Raw genomic sequence first — 23,554 nt, 5'->3', positions numbered from 1 at the left:
ATATATATAAAATATATTTTCATAAATAAGTTATCGCTCAAATTATGATAATAAATAAAAGGACGTAATTGTTCTGATTAAAGTCGTATACTGCATAAAAATTCTTATTACGTAAAATTTTGATCTATGTCTATTATTAATATACATCCAAAGTATTCTTCTCCTTAACAAATAAACAATAAATTAACAAACAATAAAATTTATTTCTTAAAGCATTGCTAATACTCGTAAAAATCGTATAGAATTAAAAAAAAAAAAAACTGTAATTAGGTACTTTTCAATCCAATTACACCCAAAATGGCTTTCAAATGTGATCAACTTTCAAATAAAGCCACAGCAAAATCTATTAATTTTTTATAATTATGTGCTTTTGATCGGCGTATGATAAATTACAAAATATGACAGTTTCAAGTAAATTTGATTGAAACCACTTGTTTTATATGATTAATACAAAATCTTTTATCAGCCGTAAAGCTACTATACTTATAAGTCCGAAACTGATTAAAAAATCGTTAAACATAAAAATCAAGCCGCGTAATTCTTTTATATATCAATTATAAATGGAAATCAATTGGAAATTTAAGAAGTGTAAAATAATCCCTTAATGGGGATGTGGGATTTCCAAAATATTAGATTTATACATAGCTATTTTTGCAAAAATATGACACGTCGTAATAAATATGTATCTATATATATCTATAAAGTATATTAAAAAAACGATAAAAGTTTATATAAAACATTTTGTAGATTTTCATATCTCATCATTTCATTGATAATAATTGGAATTAAATATAAGCGTTAGTTTTAAGGGACAACATTATGACAACCTTTAAATCTTAAATTAAGTCAATATAAAAAAGTACATGTCTCTTAGATTTTTATGTTTACATATCTCAAGATTGAATCGGTTCCGGACAATTGTGTTCTTCGTTAGATAACTCGCAAATGCCAAAATTTTAACTATCAACTGATTATAGTAAACATTAATATCTCGAATTAATCCTAACAATAAATTTTTAACAAAAACTGTACGAGGATGTAATTCGCAATATATCTTCTTATGGATTGTTTGCATTGCTACTTCCCATATATATATATTCGTTATAAAAAGCATATTGTTTCAAGTCCGTGCAGCAGTTTCACTAACCGCGAGAAAAAGTCTTGTAAAAAATCTCTAGGCTTGGTTTCTTCGTCTTCAGCAGCGTACTCTCGATAGCTGCTTGTACAGATCGATGATCTGCAACTTTTTGTCCTTGTGCATCCGTCGTACGTGTACATACATGTTTGACGAGAACTTGGCTTTCTTCGTGCAATATGGGCACTGGTATCGTGGTTCTTTGCCGCATTGGAATTGGCAGTGCGTCTTCATGTCGGAGAGTCTGGTGTAGCCGCTGTTGCATCTGGGACAGTGAAACTTCTTTCTCGTGACTGAACCCTGCGCAACCACATTGTCCGGCCAGCGAGTCGCAGAAATCGGTGCTATGGCGGTTTCCTGACGATGACTCGAGTCGACGTAAAGATACGTGTTCTCCTCTGTATCCTCCATCGCGTTCAAATTGTCTCGTCGTGACTGATAAGGCTCCGCGGTCACACTGTGACCGGACACTACCTGGGGATGCACGTAAGACGAGTGTATCTGCCCATAAAGCGAATCTAGAAAAAGAATTGGAAATTTCGACTATAGTTAATGACGGCTAATCGAGATTGCCAGATATAAATCACAACATCGGATAGAGAAAAATTTCCGTCCATGCTCTTCAATTATCTACATAATCGAGACTCGCGGGAATCGAGTCTTGTATGTATTACACTTACACAAAAATACGGATTGCTACAACATTAAATAAAAAATAAGAGCCGATATCGTTGTATACTTCTAGAATCAATCTGTAGATATATGATATACTATCAAATGATATAACCGGGCACATTAAGTCAGTTTATTTTTGTTCATACAAATATACAACATACAATAATATAATCAACGATAATATTTCCTGAATAAATAATGCGCTTCAATAATTAAATTGTAAATTTTATTTTTGTTTTGAATATTATTTTATGTATGTGTATGCATATATATGTAAAAAAATCTGTACTTCAAAATTCGAATATCACGATAATCTAGTAAATGATGAAGTGAGAAAAATGTTTGATTGAAAACAGACGAACGAGAAGATTGCATCAATTAGAATTTTGGTTATCTCAACTAGAATTGTAGTATAGATTTAACACAAAAATTTTGATTCGTCCATTTTCATTTTTATATTAACCAAAATTCCAATTGATTCAACCAGATATTTTCAGTGTAAAAAATACAAAAATATATAAAATATAAAAACATCATAATTTATCTTATATCGAAACAGTTTGACCATTCTGAATTGGCCTAATAACACGTTGTTTCATAAAAGCGGATTCGAGTATTGTTTGTTATATACATCTATTATATACATCGGTTGATCGCTGTGCATTGCGCGTACGTGCGCATACATATTTGACGACACCTTCGTCCGTTTTTGGCAGTAAGGACACTCGAATCTTGGCTCCTGACCACACTGAAATCGTAAGTGTTTTTTCATGTCGCCCAAGTACTTATAACTCTTGCTACACTTGGGACAAAGATACCGCCGGTGCCCTTCGTCTCGCTGTTGCTGCTGTTGTTTTGTTACGTTCTCAGAATACCAATCGGACCCGAAGATATTGGAGTCTCTGAAGCTAGCGCTATCGTAACTCTGTAATGATGGAATATGAAGCCCGAGATGATGCTCCGACGACGTCACGATGAAATAATTGGAATTCCGCTTCTCCTGATACGGAACAATCCCTAGAAAAAGAACGACCCCCACGAGGTGAAATAAACCTCGATGAAATAAATAATTTTTTCCCATGTTTTACAGATAGAAACAACATATATCACTTAAGTTTTCTTTCAACGCATGTTTGGTAGTAAGTGTTTAAGATAATAAAAATCATAATATCGACAATTAATAGTAAACTCAGCGGTATATAAATTAATAATTTTAATATTTTATACATACTCTCTAAATAATGTTAATTCATTCAGAATGGAATCGATCTTACTCTAAAGAGTGAAAATTGAGCCAATCTTGAAAAAGAATGACTCAATCTTTAACAGCGAGTTTCACTCTAAAAGTTTGTAAGCAAATATAAAAAGAATTCAGAAAAATGATAAAAAATTATATTTATTCCACACATACTAAACAAACACCAGAAAAATTAAGGATAATAGTAAGAAAAAATAAGAAATACTTATTTCACACATCCATACACAAATCAAATAAAAAAATTTAGAAGAACGATTAGAGGAAAAATATACTAGACAGAAGATAGCTAAAAATAGAAGATTCTATTATGTTTTACAACTAATTATCGTAATAATTTAATAAAATAATATCGTAAATATTAGTTTAACTTTAACTTTTAAAATGTATTAAGAACAGACCGGAGCAAAACCAATATCAGAAATCGATAATCGGACCGTTATTTTAATCGGATCGAAACCGATAACCGGACCGAAATATTGTATAAGCTAATAGACCGAAACTGTCACCAGACCAAAAATATTTTCCGGATCATGAAGTAAAGCGGCGTCTACAATGGGATTTTTTAATTTCTTATGATTTATTTATATATATATATAAATATATATATATATATATACATACTGCTGTATAAACCATTTATACAAACGTCCTTGTTTTTTAGGAAAAAAATTCTCAATTAAAATCAATATCTGGAATCTGCAATATGCTGCTAGACAAGTCTTAAAGGTTAATCAGTAAAGTTCCTAAGGCTCTCTACGTTTCTTTTTCGCTTATCATCTCAGTAACTTTAGAATCTTAGTCACAGCCCAACATTAAGGGTTTCTTCTCGCTTACTTTTCACGTAGGTTATCAAATAATTGTAAATCGAAAATAATATAACTGTCGCATTTTAACTTGCGCTAAGTATTATGTACTGTTGCAAAAATTTCTCTGTGATAGCACCGATTTTACAGTATTGCCTATATCTATATAGAATAAATATGTGAAAGAAATAGAAATAGAACTATTATCATTAACCAAGCAAAGTTGACATGTGATGTATGAGTTTGGTATGGCTATTGAATTAGTATGAGAAGCGAACAAGAAAATAATATAAAAAATGAATTTAATAATCCTAATATTGTTGTGTCATCAGCCTGCAAATAATTTTTACAAGAAGATGCTAAACGATTATAATTGCTGTGAGTTTAAAATTGTTTTTCAATATATCTTTTCTTTTAGTTCTTATTTTTCCTTTCTCTGGTAATTTTTCTTTTTGCTTCAATGACAATGATATTTATTCTTCCTGTAATAACCCTGTCCCGATTTGGAATGTTGCGCTGATTGGATTGGATTGGATTGGATTGGATTGGAGCAAACAACACACAAAAATGGAATTTAAATCAAATTATAATTCTTTTCATTAAATACAGAAAAAAATTAACTTAACTGCAACTAATGCAGTAATTATATATGACAAACAATATATGACAAACGATATATGATAAATGCTTTAAGTAAACTTATTAATTCATATAATTGTAGGACATATATACTCGCGGAAAAAAAATTTTCTTATTTAAAAAAAAAATAATAATAAATAATTCACGTTTATGGCAGATGGAGAAATAAATATTGAATATTTGAAGAAGAAATACCAATTTTGCTCTAAATATTAAAAAATATAAACTTAATAATAATTTATAAATTAAGATATTTTAATAAATAATGTGAGAAATTCCACGAAGATGAAGCAAAACATAACTTTTTTTGATCGATTATTAAATGCTAGTTATCGCAAAACATTTTGATTGTAATTAAAAAAAAACATTAAAATTAAAAATCATTTTGTTATTTTAACTTAATCTGAGTCAATGTTGAATTCGTCGTCTTCGAAGATTTCGCTCTGTGAGTCTTTTGTCTTCAATTTGGGTTGCTTCTTTATTTTGCAATGATTCCTCTTATGACGTTCCGGAACAACTGACCCAATGAGAGTTATGCCACAATCTGGACACGTTACTTTTTTCTGGCACTCGTGTTTCTGATGAAATCTCAAAAATTTCAATTCCTTATAATTACGACCGCATTCTAGGCATTTGAATAGTCCAGCTTCTCTCATGGTTCTAGAGTTCGGATTCAACAAACATGTCGACACAATGTGATGTCGGAGAATGTGACGTTTCTTGTAACTGATGCCACAATACTGGCATTTGTATAAGTTCAGTTCCACATTCTTCGAGTCGGTCCAAGACACAGAGCTTTCATTATCGCTGGTCTGAGGCGAGCTATCGTTTATAACAATTTCTAAAACCTTTGTAGAACTTTGCGCAGTGCTCGTTGAAGGCATATATATGTTATTGATAAAATCATCTTTTTTTCCTTTAGCTCTTGTTCTTCCTTTCTCCGGTAATTTTCCTTTCTGCTTCGATGACAATTGTTCTTCTTTCTGTGATAACCTTGGTATCTTCCTTTGCGTTCCGACCTGCGACGACTCTTTCTCTGTAACACGATGCGAACAAATGCTTTAAAAAAGAAATAATAATAGACGTTCGTAATGCATCGCTAACGAGTTAAAAAATTTTCTTCATTACAAATAACAGAAAATTGTCATAAACAACCGTCAATATAATAACTAAGGAAGAAAAGAAAAGATAAATAAACATTAAAATTGCATGCAAGCCCATTGTAGCCACAAAAAATATACAAGGGAAAACATATCAATCAATATAAAGATAATTCTTTAAACGCAAAATAGTCACTATGAATATATTTCATTGTACAAATTCTTGCATTTTAATCGTATGTACGTCACTTAAGTACGCATTCGGTGAAAACATCCGAACACAAAATACAAAAAGATAAAAATATCAATTTAAAAGATGTTCCATGATTATTGAGAAAAATTGACTCTAGCTTGTCGTTTCTCTAATCTTCGATGTCGCTGTGGTTGATTTCGAACAAATAATCTGAAAACAGAGAAACACAGATCAGTAAAAGTGCCACTGAATGCCAGAGCAGGCAAAATTTAAAGATAGAGCGAATCTGTAAGCAAGGAATTGTGCTTGAACGGCAAAATATCAACAATAAGACGTTTCCTTACTGAATAGAAATGTTATTGAGATGAATTGGATGTTTCTACGAAAATTTAAGCGTCTGTATTTAAATGGAATCAAAAAATAATGACAGTCTTTTCATTTTAGAAATATTCGATATAATTTATATACATTTTTATCATAACATATCACAATAATTCTTTGACTTGGTACTCAGTTGCACTGTAAACGATGTGCGCCGTACGACAACGCATACTGTATTTCGGCCTACCAGTAGAAATATCTCAACGAAAACCTATTCCGAGAAACGTTAAAACCTTGTAGTATCCTCAAGATATCAATACAAGATTTTAAAAGTTTTTTTTTTTATGGACAGAGCGTTCCAGAATCCTCACTTTATTATTACCACTCGTTACCAAAGTTCTTTTAATTGATATCCAAAAAACATTAAATCTGAGCCACTATGTGTCCTTCTAGATAACAAATGAAGAAAAAGATCGTTTCGGAAATATCTTCCGACCCAAATTGTATTCAAGTCCGAAGCACGTGTCACGCGCATTAGCAAAGCTGGAAGTTGCACGGGGCTCTCTGGCGATGCCTTCGCAGGCTGCTACTGTGCAGAAATGTTTTGCCGCAGACATTGCACTTCTGCGTACGACCACACTCATGCCTCACATGGAAGATGAGATGCGACTGCTTGGAGTAGCAAGCGCCGCACTGTGTGCAGGAGAACGGCCTAATCTTCTGTGACTGATGGCAGGTAGACCTGGGGTTCCAGTAGCAGGAGCTCTTCTGATGACTCCTCAGATGGCCAGACTGCGTAAAGCCCTTGCCGCAATACTTGCAACTATACTTTCTCTTGGTGCCTTCGCCGCGCGTCGAATTATTCGCGCTTAGCTCCAATTCTGCAACACGATTACCGTTCCGTCAGTCGATTGCGTTCGTATCTTTAAGCGAGCATACACAAAATTAATAAAGCGAGATTTCTCTCTAAGAAAGTGTTTATTTGCGGGTTTATTCGTGGGTTACAAAAATAAATGTTCAATTTAGTTCAATCATTTGCGGTCAGAAATCTCTCAAACAACGAATCATTATTCAACATTTGTTCCATGGACGTTCTCTAAACAATATTAATAAACAATATTAATACATTATTAAAATTTAAAAAATTTATTCAAAAAATTCACAAAATAAGAAATGTTTGAGTACAATCATTTTAGCGTTTAAAAATTTATGTATCGACCGCAAAAGATCAAGAGCTTCTTAACAAAAAGCTGTAAAATGTATCTCATGCGTACATATAAACTAATCCGTCACATTAAAATGAATGAACTGGAAAAATATGCTGTATGTTGACACATTCCCCTACGATATCTTTGCAGCGAGAAGAGAAACACAATGCCATTTATCCCCACATTGGCTGTTAAAATATCTTAGTTTAATATACACAGAATATTAATGAAATCATTGTTGCGTTCAGAATGTGAGAATTTAGTGACATCATTTTAATTTACTTGCACGTTATGTATATGTAAAGGATGATAACGCAGTTTTGAAAAATAAAATAGATATGCAATTATTAAAATTAATATTATTATAAAGAATATAGTGTTTAGGTGAATCAATAAACAATATGATATTGCATTAATTTATTTTGTATAACAAAGAAGAATTATCTCGATAAATTATAAAAATAAGTGTAATAATAAAAATTATGGCACACCTATCAAACGTCCAATAAATATTTAATCCTAAGCTAAAGATTAGACTAAAAAAAAGACTAGTGAAATCAGTAAACTCAGAAAAAATTTAATCATTCGCAATTATGTCTAACGCAATCAATCGACATTTATAATCAATGATCCCAGAAGCTTCATATGGATTTTATAGTCGACACTTTGAATCGCAAAGATTGCTATTTCGGCACAACAACTTCTTGTGCCTGTACAAGTTGTTCGACTGCAAAACAGTTTTGTCATAATTATCACACTTTAAAGTTCTACCGCACATGCCATTTCAGGAAACTCTGCTTCCCTGAATACTCTGAGGCATTCAAAATACGAGAAGGGTTTCAATATCTGCGTATAATAACACTCGGAACTCGGATAGCAGCAACTTCCAGTAAACAGCTCTTCTTCAGAGGGGCGTAAAGAAAGTGCTTAAAAGCGAAGTCTTCGCTGCAGTATTCGCACATATAAATTCGAACAACGGACATGCGGAATTCTGCAATACAAGAATCAACAACCATTCGCCTTTAATGCTGGTGTTCAAGTTAGACTCGTTTATGCACCAATTATGAAAAAGCCGAAAATTCGTGCTTAAGTTCGATACCGTATTCGAAGTGATAAAAAACAAAATAGTCTCGCAAATCTGAACATATTTTTGATAATATGGTACAGATTTAGCAATTTAACGAATTACAAAAGTACTGTAACGAATAGTAAACTTTTACATTCTACTGAAACTAGTAAACTTATAGAGAAAGTTTAAGCATTCGCAGTTATGTCCAACGAGATCAGTCGAGTATTCATACATATATGTACACGTGCGTATGCAGTCAATAATCTGAATAGTTTCATACGGATTTTACAGTCAACGCCTTAAATTGCAAAGATTGCATCTTCCGTGCAGTTAGTACACGCACGACCGTTTCTTGTGCCTATATAAACTGCACGACTGTAGAAAAGTCTTGTCGCTATTATCGCACTTTAAAATTCACAATCTTTACGCATATGTTGCGTCAGGAAATGCTGCTTCGAATACGAGACACCGCATTTAGAACACAAGAAGGGTTTCGAGCTCTGCGCGTGATAACACTCGGAATTCGGATTCCAATAGCAGCTCTTCTTCAGAGCGTAAGAGAGCGTAAAGAAAGCGTTTAAGGACAAAGCTCTTGTTGCAGTACATACAGGCGTAAGTTCAGACGACGGACGTGCGATATACTGCAACACAAGAATCAACAACATTTCGCCCTTAGTGTTAATGTCCTGGATTCGCTCACACGACATTTGCCAAAATCTCAAAAATCAGCTTAAATTCAGCTCTGTAGAGTGTCTCAGAGTGATAAACAACGAATTAGTAAAATAGTCTTACAAATCTGAATTTTTGATAGTATAAATTTGACGGTATAAATTGATTGAGCAATTGCTTTTGTTTATTTTTGGGAATCTTCTTGAGCAGTAAATTAGGTAATAAATAAGATAAATAGATAAGATAATAAATAAAGTAGATGTTGAGTGTACAAGTCATATTTAACAAAAATATAAAAATTACATAAATTACAAAATAGTTTTGTACTGTGACAAGTACTTTTACAACCTACACATTATACGTCATTATATGTGTACATATATATAATAAAACAAAGTACTATATTAAAATAACATTTAAACTAAAAATCTCACATTTTTTTCAATTAGCGATAAACTTAAAAATATACTTATAAATTTAAACTTATAAAAATAAACGCAAAAAATTAAAATAGTATTAAAGAACTTAGGAGATCTATTTAAATTATAAAATATTATAAAGATCTAAATTGTAAGTTTAAATTGAAAATAAACACGTGATACTTAACATACTTTTTGAAAACTTTTAAAAATAAACTATATTAACAAACATTAGCTTCAAAATTTCTACTATATGTATTTCTGTAAAAGAAAATATACTTATATATTTTTTTAATCTTTAAATATTACATAAATATATAAATCCCCTTGACAATTCTTGTTGACAAAACAATTTAAAAAAAAGAACTCTCTTAAATCATGTATTTAAATCGTGTTATTGTTCACTTAATGTTTTCGATTAATACTATTTCATATGTCGAATTAAAAAATAATAACTATAACCAATACGTAGTACAACATATTAGTTATATTAACATGTTTCGCTTACCCTCGACAATGTTTCCTATGTCTACAAAAACTTGCTCGATAATTAAACTTTTCTTTACATTTTGGACAAATGAAAATTTTTCCACAATCGTTTGATTTGTGTGATTTGAAAGTGCGTGGATTTGTAAATAATTTTCCACACTCAGAACAAACATCTATATACTCATCTTCCAATTCTTCGTCTATTTTCACCCCTTTCAAACTGTAAACATTTTTAATTTTAATTGCTGCGCCATTACCTATTGTTCGCATATTATCTGAAACCAAAATACGTTGAAATGTCATTATAATTTCATTTTACAATAATTAACATTTTAATTACAACCACATATATTCTCACTGCACATTCGATAGTATTAAAGAAAGGAAATTCATTTACAGTTGAATAAATATTGCAGGACATATAATATTATGTAAAAACATATAAATTTTCTTAAATTCTTACATTTTTTCTGCTTAGCTTTCTAATCCATATTTAAAAATAAAATTAGAAAAAAATAAAAATTATCCTACATAAATAAGAAAAGACATAAAACAATATTTTCTTTAAAAAATATTCACAATTAATTCCGAAAAAATTGCATCCTCTTAAAAAAATAATTCTCCAAAACAACAAAATATATATTTCATTTTCCATGCTAATTTATGAGAACAATACTATATAATAATTCATATTCTATGTAATAAACAAATAAAAATTGTTTTTGAAATAAGTACAATTTGTTTATTAGAAATCAAAATACAATAAGAAAATAATAATATTAAATATGTCTTGGTTAAAAAATCTGGTAAAAAAATCTGTTTAGAAAAATTGAAAAAAAATTATAATCGTGCAACATCACAACTTCGTCGCGCTTTCAGTAACCGAAATCCTCCACTCTTACCTCTCGCGATATCGGCAAGTATTTACTAGTTTGTTTTACTATTTCGCAAAACCAGAGTTAAGCAGGCACAAGGGAGTGCGCCACTCTTCCGCGAAATTATCAAAATTTGACTCAAAATACCTTAAAGAAAAAAAAAAATATCGTAATAGCGACAGCTCTGATAACTGATCACTCAATCACGATATTGATAGAGGGAATGGAATGATTCTTTGAGGACGGGAAAACGTCACGTCACTAGACATAAAAAATTCGCAGAAAAGAAAATATTATGTCATTTTAATAATACAATTCTTTTTTTACAATAAAAAAAATTTTATAGTAAAGCGGGTATATTCCAATAACTATCAGAAATAACAAATATCATTTAATATAATAAAACTTGGAATAAAATTTAACAAATATCAATATAAAGATTGCATCTTCTATTAATTTCTGATTTTTTTTACTATTTCTTTCATTTACATTCATTTGCTCTTTATCATCTTGCTTAAGTATGTAAAATTTCGTGCTAATTTATGAGAACAATACTATATAATAACTATATAATAATTCATATTCTATGTAATAAACAAATAAAAATTGTTTTTGAAATAAAACGCACAATTTGTTTATTAGAAATCAAAATATAATTTCACAAAATGAGACTGTATAAAATATATTCCTGACTTTTTTCGCCCTATGATTCTCAAGTCAATCCTAATAAATTGCGCAATTTCTTCAACGATTTCAATGTTCAGTCGTTGGTGTTATTAAGTTGCAATATCACAGTCATCTGAAATAAAAAGATAAGAATTAATTTTATATTCATACTATTGTAGCAATATAATATTATAAAACAAAAATTAACGATAAAAATATAATTTACAAATAATAATCCCATAAAACGACGCACACATAGCCTTTTTTATTATTATAAAGAATTTATTCTAAAGAATTTATATATGTAATTAATTATAAATATTACTTTTTTTATGAAAAAACAAGATATAGTACAAATATATGACTACTTGTTAATAATTATTGTAATAATTTGTTTCTGACTAGTATTTTTCAACGCACATTGCCAAATTTTTATAATCAAAAGCCAATAAACACAGTTTGCAAAAATTAAATGTATTAAACGTAAAATTATTTTCTTGTGCATTTAACTAACAAGGGAGGAAAGAAAATAAAAAGATCGTCCTGAAAATGCAATCTTTATTTTTGTAAAATCCAGACTCATAAAAATTGAAATACTCGTAAAAAATATACGTAATATGATCGAACATACTTAATATAGCTTCAAACGCATTTTATAGCTTCTTTTATCTATTTTTTTTTCTAATATATATACATATGTATATAATAAATAATTGATACACTTGTTCAATTTTTTTTATAATAATAACAATTTATAGTTAAAATTTTACAGTCTTAAGACAGAGTTTGGTACGAATATAAATTCTTCCGCTTACTTATTGACATTCATGAGTTTCATCCCATGACAATAATTACAAGAATGCAAAATTGTAAAATAGTTATCAAATTCATTCATAATAAAATTATGAGAAGTTTCAAAATTATAATTTAAATTTGAAAGCCCCTCGTATATATAAATTTAATAACAATTTTACAACCTAATTTAATTTATAGTTTATTTGTTATTGATTATCAAAAAGAGATCTTCACCCTTGTGTTTGCGTCTAATGTGCGTATAAATATTTGGCGGGTGTTTGCTCTTCAGATCGCAGTACGGACACTGGAATTTCGGCTCGCGGCCGCATGCGATACGCAGATGCGTATCTAACGTACGCTTGTTCTTATAGCCTTGAGAGCACTTTGGGCACACATAATTTCTAGACTCCATTTTGTTGAGACTGCGCCGGTTCTCTATCGAGAAGGTTGGGTCCATGAAGCAACCTCTGGTCAGATGACTTTTCAGATGAGATGTCGTCGGGTATGGACTGTTGCAGAAACAGCAACGATATTCGCTAATGTGAATACTGTCAAGCGCCAACGCTGCAACAAACAACGACGAGGATTGAACGGGAGAGTGTTATAGGAACTGATATTTATTGAGATCTCTAACTACTGAACTCACAGAAGGAGAATAAGACATAGAGGATGATAGGACAACCCTTGTCTACATGCTCGAAAAACTTGGAAGACGCTCTTATCTGTGCTGATTAGTAGAAGTAATTTTTATTCGTTAAACCCTCAAGAAATAGATTTAATAATTCAACTTGTGACATTTATTCCATTAATCTGCCGCTGATAATATAAATATAATTAAACTAATTTTACAATTTCATATTAAACAAGTTTTGTTTAATGTGATTTTGATTAATTCTTTTTATTTTATATCGATTTTAAATCGTTAACGTGAATGTATTTGACAGCTTAATTATTGTTGAAATTCATATTTTTTTATATTCTATTAAAATACAAAACGCATCGAAGCGTTTGCGATTTCGAATATTAAAAAACTTAATTAAGGCGATTTCAAGACGGAAATGCTGCTGCTGCTGCTACTGCTGACGATGCTTCTGTTCGGATATTTTCTTCTATAATCGAGCAATTAAAGACCAGAATCTCATATATTTGATTCAGTACGCTGCAAGCAAGTTCGAAATAAAACAAATGTGAATTTTCGCTATTTCTTGCGGATGATGTACGATGTCTCGCGATTTGTCTCTGTGAATACCTAAGCATGCAAGATCTCAGTCTCTCTCTCTCTCTCTCTCTCTCTCTCTCCATTTTTTTATCCTTTTACATGATCTTCTGACAGATATATTACGCTTTACGACTATATCCCCTAAGCTAAGTTGTCATTTCAAAACATAGAGAGAGAGAAAGAGTATAATTAAACTAATTTTACAATTTCATTAAACAAGTGATTAATTCTTTTCAGTAATAAAATATTATTATTAAAACAAATATTTCATATACACTCTGCCCATTGTATTCTTTCAAACATTATTTTTATAAGAAAACATTATTGTACCACGTCATAACGTATCAATATAATAAGTGAATACATACAAATGCTATTTGAAATGAAATTTTTATTTACAATTTATTTTTATGACACTACATTATTCATAAATTTTTTTTACACATTTCATTATGCATTGCTTATTTCAAATATTTTGCAGTAAAATGCTTATAAGTATAAATTAATACAAAGATAAAATACAATCAATTATGTAATTTGATATATAATATTACATGTATTCATTTAATTTTATTGTTTACAAAATTTCTAATAATTTTTTAATTACTTGATATATTCAGCACATTTTCACGGATTAATTTGAATGCTAAAAATAAATATTTAATAAATGTACATTAGAGAGAGAAATTTAGATTTATTTAGAACACGATAAATTAAAGAAAACAAATTAATGATTATTGGTAAATTGTCTTCTAAAAATACCATATATAATTATTTTAAAAATATAAAACATAATCTCATTTTAACTAATAATAATCCGTAATATATTAATAATTAATCTCAAAAAATGTCTTATATAAAAAAAAGAAATAAACTGTTCTAACGAATATTAAGTAAAAATTCTGAACTTTAATCCATGTAGAATTCTAAATTATATACATTGAAAATGAAAGAATATTTTCTCAATTAATGTTTTCATAATTAAATAGCACCGCAAAGTAAAATTGTCTGTGTATTTTTAATATCTCTCTTTATTCTTAACTTACCAATTTCCTATTATTTCCTTATCAATTTTATACAATTTCCTTTCTACAAGAGTTAATAATTTTTAAAATTAATTTTTAGAGATTTATTGATTGATATAAAATCCTTGTGTGAATGTATATGATAATTCAAATCATTATTGAAAGTGACATTTTTTATATTCTGCTAAAATACAAGACAACGAATTATTCGCGATTTTAAATATTAAAAATCTAATTAAGGCGTTTATTTCCCGGCCTCAAGATCAATCACGAAAATCTTGAAGCCCACGTGCTTGTGCTTAATATGCGAAGACATGTTAGACCGTTGTTTCGTTCGGTAGCGGCAATACGGGCACTGGAATCTGGGACTTTTGCCACACTCGTATTTAAAGTGTCGCCATAGAGCGTTCCTCTGTTTGTAGATCTTGCCGCAATCTTTGCAAACATGGCCCTGCAATGGTTGCTGTGGAAACGATTGCTGTCGCTGCGAAAATTGTTGCTGCTGCTGCTGCTGCTGACGATGCTGCTGTTCGGATATCTTCTTCCAGTCAAGCGACTGTAAGGCCAGAGTCTCGTGCACCGTCGAATATTCGGTCCAGTATGCTGCAAGCATGTTCGAAACGAAACAAATGTGTAAATTTTGCGATCTCTTACGGATAATGTATGTCTCGCAATTCATCTTTGTGAGTACCTGAGCATGCAAGGTCTCAGTCTCTCTTTCTGATCCTTTTACGCGATCTTCCAGCGGTTGGATATACTACGCTCTACAACTATATCCCCTAGCTAAATTATCATTTCAGAACATAGAGAGCATCAGATAAAGAGTATAATAATAATGTTCAAATGGAGTAAATTAAATGACAGATGATTTGTGTGATATTCGACGTGCTAAATAAATCTTCAAACGTTGAGTTACATAAAATCTTCAGTGAGGAATTAATAAATATATTTAAAAAATCCTTTAAAATATTTATCATTGATATCATCTTAACATGAGAAAATATATCATTATTATTTATATAACATTGTATTCGCGATCTTTGTGTATTTACGAAACGTTTTAAAAGATGAATCTCCTCATAAATGAGTTCTAAAGAATATATTTATGTAAAATTTAAAAAATAGGATTTTAACTCAAATTTTAATCAAATTGATTGGAGAAGTTATAGAGAAATTATTATTCTTTGCAAACCCATTATGTAAGTTAATAATGCCTACTTTCACTTTACAATCGCAGACGAGAGTATTCAATGGATGTTTTCCAATTGCTTGACACATCTTAACACAAATGCACTAAATTAATTCACGCGTATCTTTCAGTATCAATAAAATTCTTTTTATTATGTATTTTTTGTTGTTATAATAACCTCATAACCTTAAAAGAATTTAAATTATTTCTTAGCACTGAAAATATATAAACTGATTTGCATTCAATTGCCGTAATCGTCGACACAACACTATACAGCCGACTAGTAACTCTCGGACTGAATATAGATGTAATATTGTGACGATTGATACGACAATTGGTGCAATTGAATCGGTTTACATACTTTCAATATTAATAAATAATTTAATTCTTTTAAGATTATTTGAGATTTATGTAACAAAAGAATATGCAATTAAAAGGGTTAAATAATTATTAACACTGAAAGATATATGAATTAATTTACTACGTTTGTGTTAAAATGTGTTAAACAATTGGAAAGCATCCAATCATATCTGAAGCGCTAAATATAACAATGTAAAAAAATTAATTAATGTAATGCATTGCCTATATATTATATATGATATAATTTATTAAATGCCGAACTACAATATATAGAATATAATATTAATATTCAATATTAATATTCTCTCAAAAATACAAATCTGTTATTTTGTTTACATATTAAATCCATTTTATAGAAAAAAGGTAGAATCGAAAAGTCGAAATATAAAGTAATAAGCTATTAAGCGTCGAGAGCCGAAATATCTAAAGGAAGTATAGAGGAAATATAGAGAAGAGAGGATGAGATAAAGGTATAAATTAAACTAAAATGTGATAATCTAGAAAAGGCAAATAAATATTGGTTAGGAAAAGAAGGGGCGAAGTGTGTATATTTCGAAGAATAGATAAAGATAATATAGAGCATTATGTTAAGAAATGTAAAGAGATGAGAGGAAGATTTGATGAGTTATAGAAAAGTATCGAGAAGATTATAAGGAGATTATGAGAAGAAGACTTAGATGAAACAAAAGGAAGAGTACTAAAGAAGCTTGGGATAAAGAGAAGAAAGAGAGAAGAGGAAGGGTAAAGGGTAAAAGTAAAGGGATGGAAATTAGAAATCTTCAAGAGATCTTGTGATAAGAATAAAATAATTCAAAAAGCGAAAGAAGTAGCAGCAGAAGAAGGTGAGATAAAAAATGAGATATGGGGTAGACTGTACGAAAGAGAAAAGATTGTGAATTAAATAAAAGCTAAAGGATAGCAAATTTTAATTTTTAGGACCAAGGAAATTAAGTAAAATAGATGTAAGGGATACAAAAATAGATCAAGTCGATATAAAAAGGGCGAGCCATGGATGAATGAGTGAGGGTAAGAAATATTGTAGACCAAGTCTTTCTTGCCTATGTAAATAAGCTAAAGTGGATAAATATACTCTAATTCTATATTAAATCCATTTTAACTATAATTCGAAATACCTTTTCCAATATCGATTTTTTTTTTAATAGATAATATTTCTGATCTCAATTAACAACAATTTCGATTAAGTACAGGAACTAAAAATGAAACTAAATTAAACACCATTAAAATATTTTAAAAAACTTAATTTACATAATTAATAAAATAGACGCTCTTCAAGTTAATACAAGATAATTCAAAATAAAAATACTCAATATAATTCAATTTTCAATAAACTAAAAAAATATATATATATACATATATATAATTACATAAATTGAAAAATTATTACATTTCTTAAAAATGTTCTACAGATATTTTCTATACCTTTGCCTATAAAATGAAAATTTCACGCAAACGTATTGTATAGATCAACAACTTGAGATCGTAAATGAGATCGGGAACGATTATTAAGTCGGATACATGTGCACCCTGATCACATGTTCGGTGAGAGTATCGGGCCTGGAGTAAAGTCTTCCGCAGTGCGGACAAACACACTTCAACTTGGTCGGTCCACAGCCGTACCTGATGTGCCTGCACAAGGAGGACTGATTCTTGTAGCGTTTGCCGCATTTCCGGCATCGATGCTCACCGTTGCTGATCATCGCATCTGACACTGTAATGAAACATAAAACGAAGTGACGTCAGTCCTCACGAGGATCGATTCAGTCCCATGGACCAAGATATCCCAGGAATCGGAAATCGCGTTATGGAAGAATGTGCAAGGAATTATGCTTGTGCGTCTCTTGGATTTTCCAGGAACACGAACAGAGAAGCGCCCTTCTTTCGAAGAAGACTTTACTCGAATGATTTGTTAATCAAAGGATTTTTTTTAATGGATTTATCAAAAGAAGTAAAGAAGTTCTTAATGAAACCCTTTTTGTCTCACGTATGTACCTAAAAAAAATTTAACGACGAACCTTGTTGCCACGCTACGATACCAAGTGTTAATCACCTATCGAAATAACACACGCGTTTAAAATTAATTATATACATATTATTTTTACGAATAAAAAAAGAGTGCCCGAGTGTGCTGTAATATACTTTAATTTATTATTAAAAGAAAAGGAAACTTTCGCTTTACGTCGATTGTATTGTAATTTTTATTTGTTCCTTGAATTTTCTTTTTTAACTAAACCCGTGCTAAATTGAAAAATCTTACTTTAATTTTGATAAAATGTGTGCATAGCAAATTTTACAGTATACCCATAATTAAATTACAGCCCACACCTGCACAATTAGGCAAAGAGATTAGCTTGATTATATTACTAATTGAAAAATAAAATATTATATATAGTATAATAATATATATATTATGTATATTAAGATATAATTATTTTCACAAATTTTGAAAATGAAAAGCAAAATCCAGATGTCATACACTCTAAATTAGCCGAAAGACAATTATTTGTCTTTAGTCTAATATCATATTGACTGAATTAGCGGAACTGTAACTATAAAAACTGAACATTTGTATTAATTAAAAACAAAAATAGAATGTAAATTGCTTTTATTCTTATTTCTTTTAAATAAATATTTAATTTAATATATATTTACAAATATTTGATTTAATACGTACTTTAATTTACAATTAATTTAAAAATAAAATATCACTATATATAAAAAATGTTTAATTATAACAGCATTATTATATGGTATTTTGTATGCTACAAAAAATAAATGTACATATAAGATAAAAATAAAAAATACAACGGAGAGATATAATCAGATTGTGAGGAACGTGATACCAAAAAAATGCATGGAAAATGGTTAAGAAATGCAGAATTTGTTTAATATTACTTTTTTATTGAAATACCATAAAAATTTATAAAGTACGATAAGTAACAACATGTGGAATCAATGTCCAACAATAACAGTAATGTACCTATATCGCATCTTTTAGGGCAATGACCCCATTATACCTCTTCTATTTACGTAAACTCGCATAAATAACATATTTGCGCATATTTTATAGCCTCAAATGTAACATACGACACTAGAGTCGCTACATAATTTCTCTTTACACATAGCCGATACTTCTGTAATAAAACTGTAAAAAGAAATCCTATCCCTCCATAGACTCCAACATTTTTAAAAATTTACTCTATGACATAATAAATATATCTATCGAATTTTTAAACAATTTTCAGTACTTATAATTTTTCGTATTTTTAAATTTAATTCTTTAATCGCCAAAAAAACCAAAATGATTTCAATACGCGTACTATATCATTTTAAAAACTATCGGCTACTTTATTTATATACATATATAAAGTAAAATATCTAGAATGCAAAACTTCATAGACTTTCACAATTAATCGTTTTACTAAAATAATTCAAGATATATTAAAAACACTGTTTTAATAATAATAACATAAAAAATATTTATTCATACAGAAAAAAAAATAGAAAAACACATGATAAGAATTGCATATGCATTCAAATATGCTCCGGAAAGACTGACAAACTTCTGCATTTTAGTAATATACATTTTATCAATTTGAACACATTTTAATAAAAAAAAAAAGTTAATTTTTGAGTTTAAAGTTTGCTTTCAAATATAAAATAAATACATTCAAACGAATTCAAAAGATTCAACAAGATAAGAATTAGATATGACTCATAGATATGACTCTTATTCGCAGACTTCTGTCACTCCTAAACAACACTCTCCAATATATTAATCCAATATATTAATCTACACATTTATACATCATTGTATAATCGTATACTTTTATAGAATAACTTAAACGTGTATATTGCACTAGAAAAATAGGAATATTAGTCATTTGGCATTCGTAATCAGGCTATTTGGCAGTTCACCTCTAAAACACGCAAGTACGCGTATAATATGCACGCAGTCATTTCATTTCATCTTGAATTTTCTAAAGAAAGTGAAAAATAAAATCTTTTATCATTTAAGAAAAGTCTACTTGAGCATTTATACGTAACATAAATTAATCTTGGAACTGTGTAATAATAAAGAGAATCTATTAAAAATGTAACGCTTAACTATATTGTAATAAAATTTATTCAGAAAATAAATCGTATTTGTTACCTAAAAACTCGTTAGATTAAACTGTTAACAAACTCTTGAACGAGAAATTTTTCAAACACGAACGAGAAGTAAAATTTCTGAACAGAAACTTTTGCACGAGAACTTACGTTTCAAGATTCAAATTAATCACTAAATACTTTCTTTAAAAACATTCTAATAGCCACAAAAGATAACTAATATAGTTCATAGTTCCATATACAATAACTAACCCTATTGATAAATTCAAAATAAAAATTTCCTTTGGTATTCCTTTGGATAAACAAATCTAAGCGAAGAATAGGATTAAAATAAAGCTCCACGAGATAAACGATAAAAATATTTCTAAGAGGGGCTCCTAAATTATCTGCAACCTAGTCTAGAAAACCCGTTCAATAATAAATATTATTGCAGCATCAGAATCAAAATAAACATGTTCATTCGAAGTAAAATTTCATATCTCATTCGCACACCACACTAAGCAATAGTGGATAAGAGTGATCCAGCAGTTTATATAAACTTTAAGTTCAAATTTATAAGATTACTTATATGTATATAAAGATTACATTTTCTTTTTAATAAAAATATAAAATCTGTTTTAAAAAGAATATGATGCAAAAACATTCCTTCTCGATTTCATGACAATCGCAATTACTTTCGCAGTAATTTCGACGTCCTCAAAGACGGCTGCCAATCGATTCATCATCAGTAAACGACGAATCGATGATCGATGACAATGTTTCTCTACACGCCGAAGGAGACGAGACACAGCCGCGGTTATTTAGCGACGGAACCCCCATGGATGTTGAGAATATGCTGCTTGAGGTGATCCGGTCGGCAGAAGTATTTGCCGCAGAGAGTGCAGGTGAAGGTATACCGGGATCCGAGGCGGCCGCACTCGTATCTGGAGTGTCGTGTGAGAGAGGATCGAGATCTGTATCCACGTCCGCACATTACACACCGAAATGGCAGTTCGCCGTCGCCGCCACTCAAGACGATCTCCGCGGGGCTGGCTGCAAGCATACAGGGGGAGGCCTTTTACATCATACGGGTTCCTGTAGGACGCACGAAATGAGCCCCTCTTATCTGCAAAGCCGCGGGTCACTCCGGTCGAGACAGTGTGACCTGGACACTTTGACCCCCCCTTTCTTTTTTTTTTTCTTTCTCGACCGTTGAAGAAAAAGCTCGAACCAAGCGTGTGGACAATACTGAATCAAGCTCGCTCCAAAGGAAGACTGCACAAAAAGCTCCCAAGCCCATCGAGGAATAGAAACTGGTTCTAGTCGCATTTAAATTCTTTCAGTCTTTTTAAAAATAATGAATTAGTAAACAATTTAATACTGGCCGTATATAACACTCTATTATTATTGTAGTAGATAAAAATTAGAAGTTGTCCACAAATAAATTAACAAATTAATACATAAATTAATTAATTCATTAATATCTAACTATTGTAACAAGTATATAGAATATTTAATTATTAAATAGAATTAAATTTATTTTTAGCTGTAATAAGGTTTCGTTTATTCTCGTGTTACACATCTTTGAGTTATTGAAGAATAAGTTAATGTGTGAAAGCTTTAGAGTGACGTTTTATGTAACAATGATAAAAATATACAACTTTAGCAATATATATTTATACACTTGAAAAAATACGTCATCAATCCTTACGGCAGACTCTTGTGCAGTCTTCATTATTTTGGGCTGTTATTTACATGCTGCACCAAAATGAACTGCATTTTATTAGTGCATCCATTTTTACACCCGTGATGTAATTAATTTCAACCCAACGTAAAATATGATTTCTCGTATAGTTTCACCCAACACATATCCACGGCGAATGAGTGTAAATACTGGCTGAAGTTACGCGTGAATGATTTGAACGTGGATGAATTCCCTCCGATGAGCCGCTCGAGACATACAGCTCCTTCATTTGCCGCTTTAAATGTGACATTGACTCGCCACGCTGACAATCACGAAGCTTACGTTTCGCTAGATGACAAAACTTTTCAGCATGCAATACACATCAACCAACAATCACTGATGCTTCATTTATTCCTTCGTTAATCAGATACTGATGGTTATTTACAATACTAGTAGCATGTTCCAGATGCTACTTGTGATTAAAAGATCGATTTACGTCATTTTATTAATAGATATTAATTTATAGATTATATTGTATATTCGCTAGTAAGATGCAAGTGCATCGCATATCGCACGAGTTGAATTATACAATTTTAAATTTCATTTATTCATTTTATTTAATGCGTGATATAACATTCCTACTTATAGCCGAATGAAAAATATAAAAAAAGTAGAACACAGAAAATATATATATTATATATGTACACACACAAGTAAATCATTGATTAAATAATTCTTCACAATTACCAAAGCAATGTTTATTAAATACGATAAATTTTAGAGACAAAATATCATTTTTATAAAATATATTTACGGTTGTCTCGCTTTCAAATATATAATAAAAAGAAAAATATAAGAACAAGAACAAGAACTAGTGAAGCCGTATTTGGTGGTCTGTTTTCTGTTCCTGAACTAGACATTGCACTAGAACCATCTTTCTTACTCTCTCTTTCGACAAATATCAAACATATACCTATCTCTCACTCAAGTTCCAAAAGTGTATACTAGTTCAGCCACAGAAAACAGACCTGTTGTCGTCAAGAGAGGAGCAAGAGATAGTGCCTGGATCGAGATACTGGAGATACTTCCAAGAACGAGAAACGATCGTAGGAGATCCCGCCGCCTCCGTATTCAAAGGTGAAATAAAATAAGAACAAATCATTTCGACGCAATGGATGGAAGATCTTTTACTACCGATTTTCATTCGTCTCTGTGCTACACAAGTATCTACGATTTCCAAAACTTGTACAGTACTCTGACGTCTTTCTCAGTGAACTGCTCCAGTCGCTGCTGCACCTGCTGCTGCTGTTCTCGCTGCCGCCGCTGCTCCTGTCGTTGACGAAAATCAGCCTCCAATTTCTCTTTTTCCGAGAGACAGTCGGCGATATGTCCCCGCAGACCGCTTCGATACTTGTAGCTGCGACCGCAGTTTGGACAGGAGAGTCTGCAGTAATGTGCCGTGGGTTGCTGATGCACCCCAGTGGACTGTGACCAATACGGCGTGGCAGCTGCAAGCATCATCGGCCAACTATATCACCCCGGAGAGGTCAATTATGCGTGCGGACGCGACAAGATGCATTTAAATTTCAAAGATTCCTTTCAAGAATTTTATTTTCACTTTTGCGTTAATGAGCTTTTCCTGAAACATTTCCTCTC

General features: G+C 30.7%; 2 protein-coding genes across 21 annotated transcripts in view; both read right to left on the bottom strand.

Moving 5' to 3' along the window:
• The window catches only part of LOC108754628 (longitudinals lacking protein), a 226,807-nt gene that overhangs the window by 176,046 nt on the left and 27,207 nt on the right, over nt 1-23,554 (bottom strand). Inside the window, exon 7 of one of the 20 annotated variants that reach the window (XM_018497073.1) lies at nt 1,181-1,653. The exons of 17 other annotated variants lie outside the window; for them this stretch is intronic. In XM_018497073.1, the coding sequence (XP_018352575.1) occupies nt 1,196-1,653 (458 nt within the window). In that variant the 3' untranslated portion in view covers nt 1,181-1,195. Of the gene's footprint in view, nt 1-1,180; nt 1,654-2,366; nt 2,828-6,594; nt 7,006-23,554 lie in introns of those variants that run through there. 2 more of the 20 variants (XM_018497075.1, XM_018497080.1) reach the window with 2 other exon arrangements.
• Nucleotides 14,692-23,419, bottom strand: LOC108754634 (gastrula zinc finger protein XlCGF64.1-like). Its single transcript, XM_018497090.1, has 3 exons — nt 23,130-23,419; nt 19,138-19,142; nt 14,692-15,023 (listed from the first exon to the last, which is right to left on the bottom strand). The coding sequence occupies exons 1-3, from the start codon at nt 23,417-23,419 to the stop codon at nt 14,803-14,805; spliced, it is 516 nt and encodes a 171-aa protein (XP_018352592.1). The 3' UTR covers nt 14,692-14,802.

Source organism: Trachymyrmex septentrionalis, unplaced genomic scaffold, assembly GCF_001594115.1.
Source record: "Trachymyrmex septentrionalis isolate Tsep2-gDNA-1 unplaced genomic scaffold, Tsep1.0 scaffold80, whole genome shotgun sequence".
Classification (NCBI taxonomy): domain Eukaryota; kingdom Metazoa; phylum Arthropoda; class Insecta; order Hymenoptera; family Formicidae; genus Trachymyrmex; species Trachymyrmex septentrionalis.
The sequence above is the reverse complement of the archived record's forward strand: the minus strand, read 5'-3'. Positions and strand labels throughout refer to the sequence as shown.

Bases quoted from the DNA above. Each gene is read 5' to 3' on its own strand.
- LOC108754634 (XM_018497090.1), bottom strand. From the start codon at position 23,419: ATGATGCTTGCAGCTGCCACGCCGTATTGGTCACAGTCCACTGGGGTG.